The sequence below is a fragment of the Jaminaea rosea genome (genome assembly GCF_003144245.1).
Source record: "Jaminaea rosea strain MCA 5214 unplaced genomic scaffold BDZ90scaffold_10, whole genome shotgun sequence".
NCBI classification, from domain to species: domain Eukaryota; kingdom Fungi; phylum Basidiomycota; class Exobasidiomycetes; order Microstromatales; genus Jaminaea; species Jaminaea rosea.
This window is the reverse complement of record NW_020289984.1, coordinates 333,061-349,133: the sequence shown is the minus strand read 5'-3', so window position 1 is coordinate 349,133 and position 16,073 is coordinate 333,061. Positions and strand designations below refer to the sequence as shown.

Below are 16,073 nucleotides of genomic sequence, written 5' to 3'. Positions count from 1 at the left end.
ATTTCGTCGCGGGCGTCAGCGTCGAGTGAGAGTCGGCGTCGATTACGTCAGCACCACTCGGCCCCCCACGCTACGTTACCCCGCTCCAGCACGGGCCACTGGACACCGACGGGCTGCCATGAATTGGCTCTCTTCTCTTCTCCTCGCCATCATCACGCTGCACCAACATGCCCGCCAATGAAAGATCACAAACCACCAAGGATGGTCCGGATCCCGTCCTTCTCTCAGTCTTCGCGAATCGGTTTATGAGCATCGCCGAAGCAATGGGCCGTACCCTTGAACAAACATCCGTCAGCGTCAACATTCGAGAACGCCTCGACTTCTCATGTGCCGTCTTCTCCCCAAATGGTCAGCTAGTTGCAAATGCCCCGCACTTGCCAGTCCATCTAGGGTCCATGTCCTTCGCAGTCTCTTATCAAATCGACACGCTCGGCAAGGAAGGCATCAAGGAGGGGGACGTTATCCTTGCAAACCATCCCACTGCCGGAGGCTCACACCTGCCCGACATCACCGTCATCACTCCCGTCTTTTCTGGAGGGGAGATCGTCTTCGTCGTCGCATCACGTGGTCACCACGCAGACATCGGCGGTATCCTACCGGGGAGCATGCCACCCCATTCCAAGTCAATTTACGAGGAAGGCGCCCAGATTAAGTCTTTCAAGATCGTGGATCAGGGCAAATACCAGAGGGAGGAGCTCGAGAGGCTCATGATCGAAGAGCCGGCAAAACATCCGGGCTGCTCAGGCAGTAGAGCTTTCAGAGATGTAGAGTCGGATCTGCAGGCTCAGATTGCTGCGAACCAAAAGGGGATCAACTTGATTGGCGGACTGATCGACGAGTGGGGGCTGGAAATGGTTCAGGACGTGAGTCGAGAGAGGGTTTCGAGACGCCACAAAGTCACGGTCACCCCTCAAACTGACGTCCCTTCTCTTCTTGCTTGCTATTTGGCCAGTACATGGCCTTCATCAGGGACAATGCTGAGCTCTCCGTCCGCAACCTCCTCAAGGACGTGGCCCAGAGACAAGGCACCAATTCGCTGCACGCCAAAGACTACATGGATGATGGGACTCCCATCGAGCTGCACGTCACCCTCGACCCGGAGCAGGGATCAGCCGTCTTTGACTTCGAGGGAACAGGACCAGAGGTGTGCGGAAACTGGAACGTACCGCGAAGTGTGGCATCTAGCGCGATCATCTACTGCTTGCGATGCATGGTAGACGTGGATATGCCGCTCAACAGTGGCTGTCTCGCGCCTGTGGAGATCAAGATTCCGAAAGGAAGCCTGCTTGATCCGAGTGATGAGGCCGCCGTAGTAGGCGGGTGAGTGGAGGCGCGCACGACAAGAGCTCAGCATGGTCATGCTAACCCTCTCTCAATCCTCTTTTTTCGCCCTCAGTAATGTTCTGACTTCACAACGCATAGTCGACGTAGTCCTGCGCGCATTCAAAGCCTCCGCTGCCTCGCAGGGAGACATGTCCAACCTGACCTTCGGCGCCGGCGGGGTCGACTCAGAAGGCAAACATGTACAAGGCTGGGCGCAGTACGAGACCATCTGTGGTGGAAGTGGCGCTGGCCCATCATGGCATGGGACTACCTGCCACACGCATATGACCAATACCCGCATCTCGGACGTCGAGGTCATGGAGCGCAGCTTGCCCGTGCTGTTGAGACGGTTCGAGATCAGGCAAGGGTCCGGAGGAAAGGGGAAGTACAATGGAGGGGATGGGGTGGTGAGGGATATCGAGTTCTTGCCCGAGGAAATTGGGGTCAGCATCTTGTCTGAACGGAGGGTGCTGAGACCCTTCGGCCTCGAAGGGGGAGGGGACGCAGAGGGAGGTCGCAATTTGTGGGTCAAGTGTGAGAGGGATGAAAAAGGAAGGCTGATAGGGAAGAGGGAGGTAAACATGGGTGGCAAGAACACGGTCACTGCGAGAAGAGGAGATCGGATTGTGATTGAGACTCCTGGTGGTGGGGGTTGGGGGACGCCCGGTGACGAGAAGCAGGAGAAGCGCGCGAATGGGCATCACGGCGGCCGTGGGGCGAGAGGGAGCGTGGCGGAGAGGCAGTCAGCGCAGCTGGGAGCGTAGTGAGTGGTATGGCCTCCGTGTCAGCATCGACGGAGCGTCAATCTGTAGCCAGGGGCACAACTTGGTCACTTTCGCGTTCGCTCGTCAGCGGCTGCCTGCCTGCGCGTCGCTCGCTTGATCCGTCGGCCAGCACGCTCAGTCGAGGCAGGGAGGCGGGAGGTGTGTAGATCACTCTGTCCCCGCCTCCCGCTCATCACAAGAGACGAGCCTCGAGCCATCTTTGCTTCTTCTTCTCTTCTACCCATCAGTAGTGCAACCAGATCGCCACGCACTCGGCCAACATGGGTTCTGATAGGGGCGAGGACTCTCCCGCACACAAGGAGGGTGGCCCTGCTTCGCCCACGCCCGCTCCCGCGACTACGTCTGCGCCTACCTTCGCCCATCCCAACACCGATCCTTCCATCACCGTCACCCAGAGCTGCTTTTCTTCCAACAACGGCGAGGCCAAACTCAGCGATGTTGCTCCTCAGCAGGGCACCCTTACTGTCACTGACAGCAGCGTTTCTAAGGGACCCGACGCATTGCCCTCTAAGACAGCCTCTACTCGTGGGCCTACCACTCGTTTCTGTGGCCTTCTGGCCTCGGTCGCTGAGACGCTCAAGCTTGAGGACAGTGGCGACCCAAGATCAAATCACTCAGCAGCCTCTGAACAAGATGACATAGAGACGGGCTGCGTTACGCGTCTGAGCTCTCCTACGCAATTGCTGGCAGGCGACGACGTCAGTAGTCAGGCTGCGCCGTGCGCAATCTCAACGGCTGCGACCACATTCAGCTCTGCTGTTCGACGGGTCGCACCTTCTCCGGGGCAGAGCAACACTGACACCACAGCCACAGCCGCAGTCGCAGCCGCCGCTGCACCCTCTAATACGCTTCCAAGCAAAGCCAATCGTACCAAGAAGAAGAAGAAGACAGGAAAAGGCGAGGGTGGCCAGCAGCGTCCTCCCAGCACGCTTTGCCCCATTCAGGGTCCTCAGGCATATCCACCTCTCTCGTGCCTCCCAAGGCTCCAACTGATGCCTTTTGACAAGTTCACCATGCTCGAGCTCGCGGACCGTGAGCCGATGGACGCAACCTATCCGCTCCCCTTCAAGGGCAAAGATGGGCGCCAAGCACTCGCTGCTATTCCCGGCCTCTTCCTACCTGGTCATCCCCGCCCAGGTGTCTTCGGTCAGCCTGCTACCCTGACGGAACGCATGTACAAGTTCTCCAAGTCCCATTGGCTCAACCGCCTTGAGTACGGATGGGCACGCAGGCCTGACCTCTCTGCGGGTGCTGTCGACCCTCGCCCTCCTCCCATCCCTGCTCGCCCCAACATGAGCGACGACGAGGTCGAATCCATCCCCACGCCGGCAGTCTTGTTCGAAAGGATCACCTTCGTGCCCGAGTGGGCTTCGGACTACCCCTTCCCCATGCTCTATGAGGCGGGCACCGGCTTTGCTTTTCCACTCTTCGACATCCAGGAAAGGCCAGCGCTGCCCACTTGGCCCAACTATCGCAAGGCGCACTACATGGGCTGGGCTCCGTGCCCCTATGACCCCTTCGACATCCCCTGCCCCGATCCACGTCAGCAGAAGATTGATTGGGGCCAGCATCCCGCCAGGATCGATAGGCTCAATGAGCAGATTGAGCTTGCGCAGAAGCGCGCTCGTTGAAGCTGCCTCGTCGCCAACGTCCGTAGCTGGACCTGCCGTACTTCACGTCTCAGCCATTCTGTCTCTCTCCCTACTAGGCAGCGTCGGCTGTACCCTTTTCAGCTTGACGTTAGCTCTCGTAGCCAGTCTTCACAGTTCCTCTTTTTCCCCTTGACCGACGTGCAACGGCGTCGACTCCTGTCTTCCTCTCTTGAGCAAAAAGTGAGTCAGAAATTTTTCATCCTTTCGTAGCCTACCGCTTGTCCCATCCTTTGGCTCGCTCGCTTCTTTCTTTGTTGTCACTGAAGGCTCAGTCCTCGCATCGATGAAGGTGGGAGTAGGAGGTCTGCTGCGAGGTCGCCTCCACCGGCTTAGCGGCCTAGCGCCGAATCCGCCCCCCGGTCTCGAGTCGCTTGCTCGCTTGTTCGTCGCCGCCTGCCGCCACTTGCTCAAAGCTCTCAGTCCGCCGTCCAACACTCTCTCTCCGCATCCTTTCTTTGTTCCTTTGCTGCCCTCGAGGGAGAAGTTGATTGAAGGGGGGCGCTCAAGCCCCTCCTTTCCTTCCTTACCGTATCATCATCGTCGCAACATCATCACACTGACATCAAGAGCAGCATGCCATCCAGACAGCCTCCTGCAGGATCTGATGAACCAAACACACAGCCGGGTGGCGCGGCTCAGCGTGTAACCTCACACGCGACATCGAGACCGTCTGAGCAATTTGTTGTCAACTCGGCGTGGCTAGCTTCGCTAGCAAGCGCTTCTCAAAACGATACAAATCCTGCGAGCAGCACCAACTCTGCACCCTCTCAATCTACTACTTCAGCTGCGCCTCGATCCGCTTCAAGTCCAAGTGGCTTCTCTCAACCCCTGGGCTCGCCTGCTCGACCGCAGCCCACGAATGGCAACAGTATCAGCAATGGAATGGGTCAAGCGGCAACTGCATCGGCAGCAACCAACAGGCCCACAGCATCATCGACTGGATTAGGCGCTGCAGCACGAGCCATGTGGGGTGGCGGTGGTCAGCGAACACCACGACCGCCAGCACCCCCGGCCAGTGCTTCCGCGACCAATTCCTCTTCTCGTGCGGCCACTCAAGGCAATAGCGGCGCCGCGAGCAATCGTATGCGCGCAGCTGCTCCAATCTTCTCTCCCTCGTCCACCACGGAGCATCGTCAGCCTGCTTCTCGGGCCCAGCAGCAACGCCAACAGCAACAGCGCCCGCCTGCACGACCTCGTGAGCGTCTCCGCGGCCGCCTGGTGCCGGCCGATCAAGCTGGGTACGACTACCTTGAGAGGGCTGAGCTTCTTCCCGAGGACGAAGCTTCAATCAACGAATATCTCGACGGCGTACGGCTGCTCACTGCACTGTACAAGCTGCCGTTCACGGCTCCCGATGGACGCCCAGCCCTCGCCGCTGTTCCGGGCGAGTTCTTCCCTCAGGTCGAAGAGGTACGCAACGAGCAGTCTTCAGGTGTTTACGGGCGACTTGACGCCTTTCGAGAGCTGGAACATATGCTCAGATCTGCCAATGGGACGACCTCTGGTCCCCCTCCTCGCCCGCCACCGACGGGCCCTCGTATGATCCCTCTGGCTCCAACGGCGCCCACTTATGTACCAGACTGGGCAACAGACCGTCCTTATTCCTTCCTCTATGACATCGAGAGCGGCTGGGGCTGGCCTCTGTTTAGCGTCACAGACGTCTCGAGAGCAAGCTACCCAAACCCGCGCAATGCACACTTTGTCAGCGGCCCACCCTTCCCAGTGGTCCTCTACGACGACATGGGCCTGTCACCGGATGATCTTACGGAATCGCTACCCTGGGGCGAATCAGCGCAACGCTGGTCAAGGCTACGAGAGGAGCGTGACAAGAACCCGAAGAAGGCTCGCAGCTATGTCGACGGGCTCGAGACAGTCGACGCAGATCTGAGGAAGCGTATGGCTCGACTCGAGATCGGGGAGCTTGGAGCGTACGCCGAAGAAGACGGTACTAGCAGTGCAGCAAGTGATGCGGGGCCAGGATGTCCTGTCTGTCTTGAAATCTACGACGAGAGATCCGACAAGCCGGAGTGGGCCGGGGGACAAGCAGCGCAGGACGAGCGCGTGGTCGTGGTCCCATGCGGCGGCTTCCATTGCATGCACCGAAAGTGCTTGCTCGAATGGCTCGCAGGAGCTCAGTCACCGCAGCATTGGACTTGCCCCATGTGTCGCACGGCGCTCTCTGAGACTGCAGAGGGAAATGGAGAGGAATCAAGCAACGGCAAGGGAAAAGGCAAGGCTACGACGACGAAAGCTTCACTACGTGAGGAGATAAGACGGAGGGAGAAGGCGAGGGGGTTTCTGTGCGACTATGGAGCATGCCTTCCCGATTACGATACGCCGCCTGAGAACAGCACAGGAGAGAACGCGGTCAGTCTCAACGACAATGAAGCACGAGCGCGTCTTGACGCTCAGCTGGACAGGCGCCTCGTCACACTGCGGCCATGTGGTCACCAGCTGCATCGCGAATGCTTGACAACGGTGACGCGAGTAGCAGGCGGTGGGAAGATTGACTGGAGCGACCCGGAGCAGAACATCGACGACCCTCAATGCCCCGAGATGGACGGCGAAGCAGCGAAGAAGGTCCGAAAAGTAGGCCATTGGGTCACATGCCCCGTAGACAAGCGCGACGCCTGGGCTGTCATCCCAGTCCTGCCGAAGCAGGAGACAGGCCAAGGTAGCGGCGGGATGCACGGTGCAGAGGAGGACGATCTTGCAGCCCAAGTCGACTAAGGGTATCGTCATGGCAGAGGCCAGCCCTGCCCTGACGAGCATTAAGTTGCGTCGTGCGATTCAAAGCAGCGACTGCGGTCATCACCACCGGTCCTCCAAGAAGCACGTTTTCAGAGGTCCGTCATTTCGATATCCACTCAGTCCATTTGTGTCTGCCTGTCAGATTGAGCTTATTCATCAATACCACATCTCTCACTTCAGCTTGAGGTAACGGGCATTGCAGCGAGCGAGAAGCGTTTTCCCGTAGCTCGACTGACCAGGCACCCTTTCCGCCCCTCCCTCTGTGTCGCGTGCGGACGCGCTTCCACCCCTTTGTGCCCGCCCTCATCGCGCCACCTCGACGAGGTCTTTGAAGGCGACGCGCAGCCAGTAGCTGCTTTCTTCTTCTCCCCCATCACCACCTCATTGCAGCAAATACCACGAGCAATGAGTTCCAAGGCTGTGAGCAGACCGTAGACGACTTGAGTAGACTTACACAGACTGAAGAGCCGTCACGCCAGCGACCTTGAGATGCGCAGGGCCAGTCTTGGTTCCATAAAATCGATCGATCATCCCGTAGCGAGACGCAAAGCATGAGCTAGCTTTTCGAGTCTTTTTGTATTGAAGAGGGGGCAAGAAAGGGGGGAAAACAAAAGAGGGAGGTAATGTGGTGTTGAGGTGGGGTGGGGCGAACGAAGAAGGATGGCGAAAAGAAGGGGTTGGCAAAGAAGAGGTAAAAAAGAAAAAAGGGTAGAGAGAAGAGCAGCCACTTGGGCTGGTGAAAGAAGAGCAAAGGTACTGTTGTCGCAACGTCGACTGATGCCAAGGTGGACGTAGTCGGCGAAATGCCGACGGGATGCACAATCTGAGAATAGCCTCGATGTATTGAGCTAGCCGTGAGCTGGGCTGGTGGTGCTGGCATTGACGCCGAGGAGACCCAGCTGGCAGATGAAAGAGGATGAGAAGGTCTAAGTTGAGGGGAAAGAGGAGCGAGGCAAGCCCAGCGGAGTAGAGGAGCGTCGTGATGAGGGGTAGGTGCAAGGATGCGGCAGCTTGGAGACAGCCGGTGATGATCATGATGATGCTTGCAGGGAGGTGCAGGGAGGATGTCCGGGTGGTGTAGCTGGCGAGGACGGGTATCGTGCCGGTGATCGACGGTTGGTGTCTCGCCCGCTTGCCTGACCTGGCACGGCGTCGTCGCCGCAGTCGATGCTGATGCTCGTGGAAGCCATTAGCAAGGTCGGATAGTGGGGGTGGCGGGGTGGTGAAGAAAAGATGCTTAAGCTTGTTGTCCGTTGAGAATATGGCCCAGCCGTGAGGATGCTTGTCAGCCTTGATTCGCCATTGATGCTTCTTCTTTCCCCTATCCCTCGATCCCGACCGGCGCAGCCAGCGCCCCGTCAAGCACCGCCCTCACGTCGTGCACGTCGCACAGATCCGCCAAGAAAGGACAAAGGTCCGTCAACTCGGTATCGTGCGGGTCGTTGAACCAGCTTGAGATGGGCACGGCATTATTTGGGTGGAAGATGTAGCTCGCGGGCGAGTTGTCAATGATAATGCTCTCCCCTATCGGCCTACCCAGCTGGCTCAAGTCCTTGACGTAGTTGCCGCGGTGGTTGTAGCAGGACTCGCGGAAGAGGCGATGCCTCACCACGCGGTGGATGTCGAGGATGTCGAGCACGGGATCGGCGTACTTGGAAAGAGAGGCTGTGAAGACGACTACCTCATAGATCTGGCCCATGAGGCGCATGAACTCGTCGACACCGGGACGCTTGATCACGTAGACATTATGGACCGTTCCTTCGATCTCGACGGGCACGATGAAATCCGCGTTCTGGATCATCTTGAACGACGAGTGGACTAGTGTTTCGTCCAAGTCCAGTACGAGGCATTTACGCCCTGAGTCCTGCTGGGACAGGGGTACGAGGAGGGGACGCTCGTTCCCGAACTCATCCTTCGGGATGCCCATCCCGCCGGCCGCGATCAGGCGTTGCTCCTCGTTGAGCTCTTCGTCGTCTAGGTAATCTTCGACAAGCTCTGAGCCACTCTCGTCTGCACCGTCATCACCGTCATCATCTCCGCCTGCAGATGAGGCAGCGGGAGCACTGCTGTCCGCTACATCTGACTCGGACTCGGCGCCTCCTCCCGCTGCGCCTCTTTGCTTGGAGGGAGTCACATCGTGCGGCGAGACGAACGAGCTGCCTGGCGGTACGACTGCACCACTCATGACATCGCCCGTCTCCTCTCTTGGCAGCATTGTGCCCCCACCAGCAGTAGGCGTTCCAGGAGCAGGGGCGACGACTCCAGTCTCTGATCTGCCCTCAAGTGAATTTCGCGCTGAGCTCGGCCTCGACGGTGAGCGTCCGGCCCCGGACCGTGATTTGCCGCCCAGTCCTGCGGTAGTGATGGGTGGGGCGAGCTTATTATTGGACCGCTTGGCCGACGGGCCCTTCTGTGATGGGGTCGAGGGTGATTGGGAAGAGGTGGGTGGGGCCTTTCCCTTCTTCTGCTGGCCGCCGCTCCTCTCTGCCATCTCCACTTCGTCGCCCGAGGTAGTCTTACGCGATGAGCCTGCGCCGTCCTCTGCTGCCATTGCCGCAGAGGCGCCCGAGGAACATGTCAAGAAGGCGATGAGCTTCTTGAGCGGGGAGGTCTTCTTCGCCGCTGCTGGAGCTGCTTTCGAGGAGGGAGCTGCCGGAGTGGCAGGTGCTCTTGAGGCCGAGCTCTGCTTGGCTGCGGACGTCGTTGGCTGACTCTTCGTCTTGGAGGTCGCAGTAGTAGCAGCGGCTGTCTGCGGAGTAGCCTTGTCGTCTTCCTTCTGAAGCGCCTGCGCCGCTTGTGTCATGTCCTGCTCGTTCGTGGGTGCCGACTGCAGCTTTGCAGCTGGGTCGGTTTCCCCGACACCGACTGCTCCGGGCGTGGCTCCCTTCTCGGCGGCAGGTGCGCTACCTTCTGGCAGTGTGCTGGTGGTACCGACGAGGGTGGACGATGGATCATTGGAATGGCCCTCTACGCCCTCTTGTCGCATCAATGCTGAAGCCGTAGGCGTTGATGACGGTCCAGCTGCGGCGCCTGCGTTCGAATCGCCCTCAGCTGCTTTTTCCCCGGTGGACGCCGTCGAGGCAGTAGCTGCCGTTGAAGGTGGCTGTTGCTGCTGCTGCTGCTGCTGAGGGCTGGCCGCTGTTCCTGCTGCTGCTGCCGCTTGCTGCTGCTTCTTTTTCCTCTTCTTTTCAGCGGCTTCCTGCTGCTGCTGAGCTGCCTTTGCAGTGCCTGCCTTGGCCACACGCGTAGGTCTGGCTGGTCCTCCTCCTCTCAATGCTGCTGCGCCTCCTGCTGCTCCCTGACCCGGTTGGACCTGGGTGATGACCGAGGCCAACGGGTCGTTGCTTGGATTGTTGCCAGACATAGCGGACAACGATGCGCTCCTACGATGCTAGATTCAGAGAGCGGCGATTGTGACTGCTCTGGATGCTGATTGGCGCAGTGATCTGGACGCCGTGGTGATTGCTCTGCAATGAGCGGGTATCTGCGATACGAGCTTAACGACGAGTAGCGACCGTGGGGAGAAGAGGGAGACTGACGAGGAAGACGTCGGTGGGAAGGACAATAAGTGAGGGAAGGCTGACGATGACGCCAATGGCAGATCGCACGAGGGAACGAGGGACAAGATGTGGCGGAGCGTCGAATGCTGTGCAGACGGCGGTACAGTGGCTGCCTGCAAGATGATGATGACGTCTTCGAGACGACGAGGGTACTTTTGACGGCTGCTTGGTCGTCGTCGTCGTTGTTGATGAAGTGAAAAGGGAAGACGAGGAAGAGAGAGAGAGAGTCCCGAGGCCGGCGAGAGGGGGACTGATCGCTCGGCACAGGCTACTTGGTCGTCCTTGTTGGTGGTGCCTGAATTACGTCGTTGCCCGCGCTGGACGGCACGCAACGACGAGGCAAAGGGACGCGAAAGGGGGAATGGAGTGGGGAGGGATGATGTGAAAGAGAAGGTGGGAATTGGCCGTGGTATCGAGGGAGCGTGCCTCTTCGCGTGGCTTGCGTCGTCGTCTTCGTTGACGTCTTGTCGTCGTAGGGTCGTCACTGAGCGGCGTCGGTCGTCGACGGACGGTGTTTGTCTTCTTGCTCTCCTGTCTCGCTCGACTGGCCCCATTCAGCGAAAAGGGTGCAGGGGCCCTCGGACTGGCGGGCAACGGTGCGTGGCAGTTGAGCGGAGGCGGAGAGGAGATGCAGTCGACGAGGCCAGACAGCAGGTGGCCGGGCGACCAGGCAGGCAAGCAGCCAGTCGACTTCGAAAGAGCGAGCGAGCGAAAGAGGCGCCTCGCCGAAAGGATCGAGGCCTGCGACCGAGCCGCGGCTATGAAGGAAGACTTCGACGAAACAGACGACGACGACGACGAAGACGACGAGGCGGGCAGCGGATCTATCCGTCCAACACCAGCAGCCACCCACAGCGAGAGGCGACTCGGCTCCCAAGTGAGGTGACCAATTTAGCGACGAAGGGCGCCGGTCGTTGATCTCAGACGACGAGGGGGGCGGAGCCGCCGGACACCTTCGAATAACACCATCATCGATATCACCACCGCAAACACCCATACTCACGCTCCTCTCTTTTCACCTATCACTACCACCAAAGCCTTGACGGCTCGCCCCTTTCCCCCTCTCCATCCCATCACACTCCTTTTCTCCCCGCGGACCAACACGACGCGCAGCGCAGCTTCGCAATCACGATCCCCACACGACCTCGTAGTCCAAATCACGCGATAACAGCGGCGGCGAGTCAGCAGCTTCATCTCTGACCCCACGCCGCGATGGCCTGCTGTTGTGGCAATGCCGCCTGGAAGCGTGAGGAGGTTCCTGATCACAAGTTCGACTTCATCGACGTAAGAGACTACCACAATAATGGGGCTTGGACGAGAATGAAGTACGGCTTCGTCTTTGCCCTCGTCATCAAGTCGTTTGCTGTGTACATTGCCGACATCTACACCGCCGTCACGCTGCTTGCATTCAATCACTTCAATGGAAACATCTACAACAAGGTGCAGGATAACCCAGACAATACGGTGCCCGTGCCCATTCAGTACGGTGAGCAAGGAGCGACGCGCATCAGGATAAGAAGCATGACTGACCTGCCTCCTCGTCTGCATACACAGGTAAATGGGTCTTCTTTGGCTGTATCATCTTCTCATTTCTCCTCCTGGCTTACGAGGCGCACAAGTGTCGTGAGTAGCGGCAAGGACAAGCCTTATATCGCTACGCATTGCTGATCAGACCTCGTCGCCCCCACCTGCTCCTCCAGGCGCCATCGTGCGATCTCGCGACATCTCTTACGCCTACACGAATGTCATGGCCAACAATTATTACTCGCTTCGTTCCTACGACCACTTCTGCCTCTTCTCTCAGATCAACAATTCCACCAAGAAGCAAGACGAGATCGCCTTCTTCATCTTCTTCACCTTCAAAGGCTGGAAACGCCTTGTAGTCGCAGATGGTCCCCGTCAAGTCATCAATGCGCTCACCTTGTACGGCCTGATTGAGGTCAACAAGTTCAGCACAAACATCTACGACTACTACGGTGGTTCGATCTTCACCGCTATCATGTTGCTCACCATGATTTTCACCGTCGTCATCTTCGCTGGGTCGGCAATTCTGCTTCTCATTGCGTCGATCATGTACCTGCCGCTGCTCTGCTACATCAAGGGCAACTTGAAGGAGTACTGCTGCCACAAGATCGACAAGCGTATCACCGAGCTGGTACACTTCAAGAAGAAGGAGAGGGTAGCCCGTCAGGCGGCCATTGCGAGAGCCGAGGCAAAAGGGGACTACAAGCATCTGATGAACAAGAAGGGCGTCATTGTCGGGCAGAAGATGCTTCAGCCTACTCTGCCCAAGGTGGACGTCGACTTGTTCAATGACGAGAAAGTCTCTCGCTCCGCCTCGCCCTACGGCAACGGCCCGAGTAACGTGTACGGCAATGGCGGGGCGTACGGGGAAGACTACGGCAGCCAGGCTCATCTGGTCTTGAACCAAGGACATGCAGGCGCGCAAAGCAGCATGGGCCACAGCAACTCCTACGGCGGAGGCCACGCCATCCACGACAGCCTAAGCCAGCAGCCCAGCTTGCCGCCTAGCGCGCAGACTAGCCCGGAGACGTATGCGCTGCATGTCAAGGGAAGGGGAGGAATGCCGCCGTCAGCTTCGTCGACTTCTCAGCATGCCAATTTGATGAGCCAGCTCGGGCCCATAGGGACGAGCCCGCAGCTCTTTGCGCAGCGCAGCATGGGAGCTGGAGGCGGCGTCGTCGTTCACGGCAACAGCAACGGCTCAGCATTGGCGCAGCAGCACGACCCAACGAGTTACTCTCGCTCCCCTCTCGCGCCTGCAGACTCGAATGCGGCCTACCAGCACTCGCAAGCGGGCAACGGCAGTCAGGACGATTACTATGCCTACCACGGGCAGAATGGGGGCAGCGGTGGAAGTGGCAGCAGTCAAGACGACTACTACGCCGCCAAGCCGAATGGTCACACTGGCGCTACTATGGCAGGAACGGACGGTGCCTACGACTATGATTACGACTACAACGAGGGCGGACACGATGCGCGAGCGTACATGGGAGACCTTTCCGAGTATGCTCCTTACGACGATGGGCAAGGCGGTTACTCCCGCGAGCAGGACGCCCAAGCCCTCGGCGATGTCTATGATGCGTATGCCGGGCCGAGTGGGGACAGTCGAGCGGCGAGCTCGTACGACTACTACGATCAGCAGAATGGGCAGAATGGCGGTCAGCATGGTCAGCACGGGGAATGGAGCGGAGATTACCAGCAGGGAGGTGCAGACTATTATGCGCAGGGGAGCTATTATGACCCGCAGGGAGACGGGCAGGACCAGCACCACCATCAGCAACACCAGTATCAAGGCGGACAAGGCGGCGGCGGCCATCATCAACAACAGCAGAATGGGGCTGCTTACTCTTATTACTAGACTTTGACTCGCGCAGAGGGGCTAGATTCCCTCTTCACCCTGTACAACTATGACCGTTTCCCCCTCCCCTTCAATGCGGCTTCACCGTGACGCCCGCACCGCCGCTATCCCTCACTCTTCCTCCGTGTCTTTTTCTACACTCTACTGTACTTGTACAACCTCTCTCTCTCTATTCGCTCCTCACTCTATTCTCTCCTTATAACTTCCACTCGCTAATGCCATCGCCATCGCACACCATTCCCCTCGCCTTCTCAGCCAAGCGTGACATTGAGAATCCTCACGGCGTCTCTCGGCTTGTCGTGCTGGTCGACTCGGACATTCTCGATACGGTGCACCACGTCGAAGCCCGTGGTGCAGCGTCCGAACACGGTATGCTTGCCGTCGAGCCATTGTGCTGGGACCGTGGTGATGAAGAATTGGGAGCCTGGTGTGCGTGAGAAGAAGGGGAGAGAAGAAGATCAGCTACCATTTTTGAGCCGTCACCTGATGTCCTGCGTCTCGCACTCACCGTTCGTATCTTTCCCCGCATTCGCCATGCTCAACGTGTACGGTCGGTCATGCTTCAGCTCCGCCCTGAACTCGTCCTCAAATTGTCCACCCCACAGGCTCTCCCCGCCCGTTCCGTCGCCCAAAGGGTCGCCAGTCTGAAGAATGAACTTCTTGATGACGCGATGGAAGGTCACATTGTTGTAGTAGCCCTTCTTGCAGAGCCCAACGAAGTTCTCCACCGTACGAGGCGTGAGCTCGCGATAGAGACGCACATGGATGTCTCCCAGAGTGGTGTGCAATGTAGCAGTCGAGGTCGCTCCTGTTGCGGTTGAGCGAGATGCTACCTGTCCCTCATCTGTAGCTCCCGAAGCGGCGCTCCCACCGGCAATGGTCTGTTCCTCTCTACTCGGCTTCTCATTGAAGACATCCCTCTCTGCCCCGCCCGCGTGACCCTTGCCCTTACGCTTCTTGTCGGCTCCAGCAGCAACGTCCGCCTCATCGGGCTCCAGACGCGTGAAGAGGTAGAAGCGCTCCTTCCTGAACGCGGTACAGAACAACGTCGGATCCGCTACATCGTCGTCCCCGCCACTGGATTCTGCTGCTGCTGCGGGATTCTCCGAGGCCATAAGCGCCAAGCTGCGTGTTCCTCTCTTCTTCTTGGCTGACCCGCCCACCCCTTGGAACAGGGAGACATTCAGGAATCGACAGGTCTCGTCCCGACCCAGAATAATTGGGGGAGCATCATCGCTGTATGTATCCATGATGTGGATGCCCAAAGCGGTCGGGTAGACAACGAAGTGGCCCGTCTCGTCGAAGACGGCGTTCATCGTTCTCAGTCCCTGAGCAGAATTGATCGCACTCGCCTTGGCGTCCACACTCTCCGCGTCGAGCTGTTTCTCCAACGCTAAGCGGCGACCGAGCTCCATAGCGTCGAGGGATGGCACGCCAGAGGTGCCTGCTGCCTGTCGTTCTTGGAGAGCATCGAGGCTCTCGTCTAGCTTGCGGAGCACTTTGCCCGTTTTGAAGTCCCAGACACGAATAGCTCGGTCGGGTAGGGAATGCGTGACGAATTTGTCGTATTTGGGAGAGAACACGAGCGAAGTTGGAACAGACTTGGCCTTCTTGAAGTCGAAGAGGTTTGTGCTGGCTTTGTATTCCCAGAGGGCTCCTTGGCTGCTGGAAGTAGCAGGCTTCTCGTAAGGCTCTCGCGGCGCCCAGTATTCAACCATGCCACTCTCGTCCGCTGAGACGACACAGTCGCTTGGCTCATTGTAGCTGAGGAGGTGGACGGGTGCGCGATGCACGCTGTCGATCTCTGCCGTTGGCTTGCCGTCGCCTCGCCCGTCGTAGAGGCGGATGACATTGGATCCCTCTGCCGCAACAGCCAAGACAGCGTCGACTCTTCCTCCTCTCCTGTGTACCCAGGCAAGCGTCCTTGGCGTGATACACTGACCCAGATTGAGGATGTTGATGAGATCAAAGTTGAACACGTCAAACACTTTGATGGTCCCATCACTCCCCGCCGATGCGAATAGACTCCCGTCAGCTGAAGTCGCCGTTGCGGTCACCACACCAATGTGGGCTCGGTAGTGTTTCACGAACTCAATGCCTAGCTCCTGCTTCTTCCAAAACTTTACGTGGCCGTCTACGCTTGTTGTGATGAGGAAGTCGGTGTACGGTGTGACGGAGACGAAGTTGATCGGGGAGCGATGCATGAACGATTGAGAGTAGCGAGTTGCAGAAGGGAGGGCGGAGAGGTAGATGTTGGCGTGCGGGAGGCTCTTGCGAGGTGCGACCTTGACCTTCTTTGAGGGAGGAGCTGAGGATGTGGATGCTGCGGGCGGAGGCGGCGCTGGGCCGACGTCGTCGTCTGAGTCTGAGTCTGCTGTGTCACCATTGCGGACGGCAGGTGGCGGAGGAGCTGGGCCTGGTGTTGAAGAGCGTGACGATGAGGGCGTGGGGGAGCGGGATCGCTTGTCGCCACCTCCTTGTTGATGAGGAGGCATGCTGGGTAAGGATTTGGAGTGGAGCAGGAAGCAAAGATCCGCCAAAGTCGCGGCCAATCGCAAGTCGCGAGGCCGTGCGAGAAATCGAGAGGAGCGGAAGCGGCAAGAGCGGGAGTCGATGAGCG

General features: G+C 58.6%; 7 protein-coding genes across 7 annotated transcripts; 4 read left to right on the top strand and 3 right to left on the bottom strand.

Moving 5' to 3' along the window:
• Positions 1-167: 167 nt before the first annotated feature.
• On the top strand, positions 168-2,287 carry BDZ90DRAFT_267058 (Hydantoinase B/oxoprolinase; the record flags this gene model as incomplete). The annotated part of the gene is made up of 3 exons (XM_025508697.1): positions 168-863; positions 953-1,320; positions 1,397-2,287. 3 exons carry the CDS (start codon positions 168-170, stop codon positions 2,085-2,087), a joined length of 1,755 nt encoding a protein of 584 aa, XP_025361135.1. The 3' UTR covers positions 2,088-2,287.
• On the top strand, positions 2,138-4,119 carry BDZ90DRAFT_40549 (hypothetical protein). Its single transcript, XM_025509565.1, has one exon. It carries the CDS (start codon positions 2,369-2,371, stop codon positions 3,737-3,739), a length of 1,371 nt encoding a protein of 456 aa, XP_025361134.1. The 5' UTR covers positions 2,138-2,368; the 3' UTR covers positions 3,740-4,119.
• A 91-nt stretch (positions 4,120-4,210) lies between these two features.
• BDZ90DRAFT_233146 (hypothetical protein) lies at positions 4,211-6,798 on the top strand. Its single transcript, XM_025506532.1, has one exon. The coding sequence runs from the start codon at positions 4,334-4,336 to the stop codon at positions 6,488-6,490; it is 2,157 nt and encodes a 718-aa protein (XP_025361133.1). The 5' UTR covers positions 4,211-4,333; the 3' UTR covers positions 6,491-6,798.
• BDZ90DRAFT_40535 (hypothetical protein) lies at positions 6,759-7,689 on the bottom strand. The gene has a single exon (XM_025509564.1). The coding sequence runs from the start codon at positions 7,544-7,546 to the stop codon at positions 6,962-6,964; it is 585 nt and encodes a 194-aa protein (XP_025361132.1). The 5' UTR covers positions 7,547-7,689; the 3' UTR covers positions 6,759-6,961.
• A 143-nt stretch (positions 7,690-7,832) lies between these two features.
• Positions 7,833-8,696, bottom strand: BDZ90DRAFT_221906 (NIF-domain-containing protein; the record flags this gene model as incomplete). Its single annotated transcript, XM_025504504.1, has 1 exon — positions 7,833-8,696. One exon carries the CDS (start codon positions 8,694-8,696, stop codon positions 7,833-7,835), a length of 864 nt encoding a protein of 287 aa, XP_025361131.1.
• A 2,158-nt stretch (positions 8,697-10,854) lies between these two features.
• On the top strand, positions 10,855-13,693 carry BDZ90DRAFT_241690 (hypothetical protein). Its single transcript, XM_025507400.1, has 3 exons — positions 10,855-11,557; positions 11,626-11,694; positions 11,772-13,693. The coding sequence occupies exons 1-3, from the start codon at positions 11,284-11,286 to the stop codon at positions 13,451-13,453; spliced, it is 2,025 nt and encodes a 674-aa protein (XP_025361130.1). The 5' UTR covers positions 10,855-11,283; the 3' UTR covers positions 13,454-13,693.
• BDZ90DRAFT_241686 (hypothetical protein) lies at positions 13,404-15,987 on the bottom strand. The gene is made up of 2 exons (XM_025507399.1): positions 13,962-15,987; positions 13,404-13,877 (listed from the first exon to the last, which is right to left on the bottom strand). Exons 1-2 carry the CDS (start codon positions 15,946-15,948, stop codon positions 13,705-13,707), a joined length of 2,160 nt encoding a protein of 719 aa, XP_025361129.1. The 5' UTR covers positions 15,949-15,987; the 3' UTR covers positions 13,404-13,704.
• Positions 15,988-16,073: the final 86 nt, after the last annotated feature.